Genomic DNA, 4,621 nt, shown 5'->3' with positions numbered 1-4,621 from the left:
ATTTACTGGTTCACCAAAAAAATAATGCGTACAAAAAGGAAAAAATACAATAAAGATAAAACCTACGTAAAATGTATAATTGTTATTATTATTCTATTTTCAATATATGCATATATATTATCCATATGATTCTATTTACACTTCTGACAGACCGCAGACGACACGACATTTGTTGACAGTCACACAACATGAGCACAGTTATGAAGTCGTTAGGACTTTTGCAAATCTTCACATTTTTCCTGACCTTAGCTGTATTAGCAAACAGCGTATATTCATTTCAGGTACGTATTGGAGAAACTCGTAGCCTATAATGTAGAAGGGTAATTCATATTATGTAGTACAGTGGTGTGCATTATGATTATGATTATCCGGTATTCTTGCTTAGGCCAAATGCATCGTCTAACCTCTTCTAGGTAAGTTCTACAAGCATAATAGGATAAATTGCATATAAATTACCTGTTGTGACCAGAGAACCAACATATTGGAGTGGAAAGCGAGATGAGACTGGCAAAAATATAGCTTGGAATCCGTGGCTTAAGAGTAATGTATGTTCATTTATGCGATATACAGTATAGTATTGGATTGGGTATAGATAGGGACCTAGAGACATGTAATTTAAATTTGAAATGGGTACTAGCTACTAAGGTAGCCGCCGCATGTAGATGTAGATGCCAGCTATGCCTATGGTCTCCACACTCAGTCAAAGAGATATAAGAACTCAAATAGGTCCAGAGTGTATTCACAAGGAGGTTAGTCAGGGACTCCTGGAATTATTGGGAGAGGCTAAAATGGGACCTTTCGCAGTGAGCGATTTGATACCAGACACCGCCAGATTTTGTAATTCTTGCCGAAAAATAAATACTTTTTTGGGCAAGTTTTATAAGCTTACAGAGGTGTATCGTTGAAGGGTCTCACTGATTGCCGAACAAAACCGAGAAAAGCCGAACAAAGCAACAAAACCCAAACAAGGACGGGTTTTGCTCAAATGCACACCTATATATATATATGGTTGCATTATTTGAACTATTTTCTTTAAAATGTGTGATTTCCATGTAATATGATCATAGAGAACTTACGCTTTTATCCTCTGCAATTTTACCGACCCCAGCTACGATTCGTCCAGCCCGCCGTCTATGATCACTGGTGGTATGGATCAAACGACACTCTTTTAAGTTTCTTACTGTTGTGTTATTAGAGTAATAGACTGCATATAGTTGAATTATTTAAACTCTTTTCTTTAAAATGTGTGATTTTCATGTAATTTAACACAACAGTAAGAAACTTAAGAGTGTAGTTTGATCCATACCACCAGTGATCATAGACGGCGGGCTGGACGAATCGTAGCTGTGTTCGGTAATTTTGCAGAGGATAAAAACGTAACTTCTCTTTGATCATATTACATGGAAATCACACATTTTAAAGAAAATAGTTCAAATAATGCAATCATATATATATAGAAGTGTGCATTTGAGCAAAACCCGTCCTTGTTTGGGTTTTGTTGTTTTGTTCGGCAATTAGTGAGACCGTCATTGTACATTATTGTGTCTGAAATTTAAGTAAATTAATTTCATGATTGCAAATGGCATATAGCATTGTTTGAGACTCTATTTATAATTACAGATGATATTCATAAAACAGCCTATAATTGTATCAAGCCAAGCAATTTGTCATTTTCTACTGACTTCAATGGATGTATACTGATATATACTTTCATTTGAATGCACCAAGCAATAGGCAAATCCATGTAATGTATCGAAAATATAATTTTGCATCAAAGACTTAATTTTTTCAGTACGATTAACATTTGTCTTTCTCTTACTTTTTCTTGAATCTGACGCACAGTCTGCCACGGCACATGTAAAATTAGTCATATTTCTTTGAAAATAGCTCCCAGCAGATCTAAGAGGCTATTCTTTACACAAACGTCGTTCACTTCATACATCCGCCACCACTGTTGTTATTTTTTATCTCACCGATTATCTTCATATACAGGACGTGACAGTGATATCCATTATTTTTCAACACTCAGATAAAATGCACAAACTGAAATCAACATCCTCTTATTTTTACTACTCATACTTATTTCAGTAAAAATAATTACCTATTTTTAGTTTTACCTTATAATTAAATTAACAAAGCCTTATCACACACTGGTAAGTAAAAATTATAACATTAAGAGTCATGTTTTTAATTTTAAATACATTTATGCAGCAATTTATGTCGTATCTTTTTTTAAATATCGGTTTCCAAATTAGCTAAGTCACCCCTTTGCCTCGTGAAATCCGAGACGATTGAAAAATCTAGCGCTAATAGGAATCTACGAGCCTGACTGCGAAAGGTCCCATTCCTCAAGCTCTATTCACTGCAGAGAGGCAGAGAATGCTATATAGTGATTTATGCACAGCACTAAACCCATCACAAAAAGGAGGTGGTATCAAAGGGAAACACAGTAGATTTTTAGTTGTGCTCACCTTTGTGGTATAGGCTATGGCTATGCCTATAACAAAAGAAAATTGGGTATTTGTTTAGTTTTGCACATGGGCGTGATATAGAGTTAGAAAATTAAATATTGATTAAGTAAATTATAATACATGAACGTAATATGTGAATTTCTGGGCGGAAATGAAAATAAAAAATACCTTGCTACACGCATATCTGCTAATGAACGAAGTTGGTAGCATAGGATCGGGATGCCATCTTGTCGTCTGTCAAGTGTTTGTCATCTCTCTGGTCTATTTGAAACGTCAGTTACAAGATGGACATCACGGCCTTGGTACTTTCGACAGTACCTCGCGAGGTACATTTTCTTGAAGGAATGCTATGGAGCTGAAATCCATGCATTCTTTCAAGCTGCAAGAACCTTGTATACCCCGCAATCTGAGAGAATGGTTGAAAAGCCCACCAACATCTCTCATGACGATGAGGATGATCCAGATGACATATGAATTGCAGGTACTGATTTATTAAACACAGGTTAGGTTAGACGAATTTCAGTTAATCATCCTTTCATATCTTCGACGTCGGCATCTACCATAACAAACATGGCGTACCATTCATCTGGTGTGACTTCGTTACTTACGAAATCTGTTTTAGCAACCTTTTTGTTTTTTATTTCCGCCCACAAAATTGCATATTACATTGATACATTATAATTTACAAAATTAATAATTAATTTTCTATTGCTATATTGTGCCCATGTGCAAAACTGAACATTTACAAAAAATTTATTATCAATTTTGTAAATTATAATACATCAACCCAAAGGGATTTCTCCATCTTCTTTTCTGCATGGGGGGACGGAGAGGGGTGGTCGCCGATTTAATGAAGCAGCCTTGCTGTGTCTTGCGACACTACCTCTGACCCAGGGCAGTGGACAAGGTGCAGGGATGACCTGTCATCCAGGAGGTGCTAAGATAAGAGGGAGGGTGGAGCGTATTTAGGGATGGTATGGGTGGGAATGGTTTTATGCCTTTTTCTTTTTGGCTACCTCCCTTGTAAGGGGTAAAAAGCCTTGGTATATGTATGTGTGTATAATACATCAACGTAGTATATGATTTTCTTGGTGGAAATCAATAACAAAGAAGTAGCTAAAACCAATTTATTAAGGAATGAAGTTGTGATGGTTGAATGATATGCCATGTTTGTTTTGATAGATGCTGAGGTCTAAGAAATAAAAGAATGATAAATTCATCTATTCAAGCCTAACCTATATTTAGTAATTTGGTACCTCAAATTCTAAAGATCCAGGTTATCGTCACGGATGCTGATGGCCTGATTATTATTGTACCTCGGGCAATTAACAGTTGACAACAGAACCCCGTATTCTCTCATAAAGTCCAAGGAAGCACTTATTAACATCATCTGGAGTTGGAGAATACCTGGTCCACAACATGAAAGCCATTGTTTAGCAGACAGGGACTGGGCTGGACAGATGATAGCATGGTGTCCGTACTGTATCCTAGCAGCTTCGTTCATTCGTTCAAGGTTTTTTGTTATTTATTTCAGCCAAGAAAATTGCATACTACATTCATGTATTTTATATATATTATTGTACCTCGGGCAATTAACAGTTGACAACAGAACCCCGTATTCTCTCATAAAGTCCAAGGAAGCACTTATTAACATCATCTGGATTTGGAGAATACCTGGTCCACAACATGAAAGCCATTGTTTAGCAGACAGTGACTGGGCTGGACAGATGATAGCATGGTGTCCGTACTGTATCCTAGCAGCTTCGTTCATTCGTTCAAGGTTTTTTGTTATTTATTTCAGCCAAGAAAATTGCATACTACATTCATGTATTTTATATATATATATACATACATATACCAAGGCTTTTTCCCCCTTACAAGGGAGGTAGCCAAAAAGGAAAAGGCATAAAACCATTCCCACCCATTCCATCCCTAAATACACTCCACCCCCTCCACCCTCCACCTTCCCTCTTATCTTAGCACCTCCTGGATGATGGGTCATCCCTGCACCTTGTCCACTGCCCTGGGTCAGAGGCAGTGTTGCAAGACACAGCACATCCACATCAAGGACACTTCATTAAATCGGCGACCCCCCCCTCTCCGTTCCCCCATGCAGAAAAGGAGAAGACGGGGAGAATTCCCTTTGGGCT

General features: G+C 37.4%; 1 protein-coding gene across 5 annotated transcripts in view; it reads left to right on the top strand.

Moving 5' to 3' along the window:
• The first annotated feature begins 132 nt into the window (after positions 1 to 132).
• EMC10 (ER membrane protein complex subunit 10) overlaps positions 133 to 4,621 on the top strand; it is a 63,535-nt gene continuing 59,046 nt past the window's right edge. For 2 of the 5 annotated variants that reach the window (XM_076183592.1, XM_076183591.1), the window contains exon 1: positions 146 to 281. In XM_076183592.1, coding sequence (XP_076039707.1) covers positions 189 to 281 — 93 coding nt within the window. In that variant the 5' untranslated portion in view covers positions 146 to 188. Of the gene's footprint in view, positions 282 to 4,621 lie in introns of all 5 variants that reach the window. The other 3 variants (XM_076183596.1, XM_076183595.1, XM_076183594.1) reach the window with 3 other exon arrangements.

This window comes from Oratosquilla oratoria, chromosome 4, assembly GCF_046742065.1.
Source record: "Oratosquilla oratoria isolate Oo_2021 chromosome 4, ASM4674206v1, whole genome shotgun sequence".
In the NCBI taxonomy this organism is placed as follows: domain Eukaryota; kingdom Metazoa; phylum Arthropoda; class Malacostraca; order Stomatopoda; family Squillidae; genus Oratosquilla; species Oratosquilla oratoria.
Note: the sequence above shows the minus strand (reverse complement) of the source record. Positions and strands in the feature narration are given on the sequence as shown.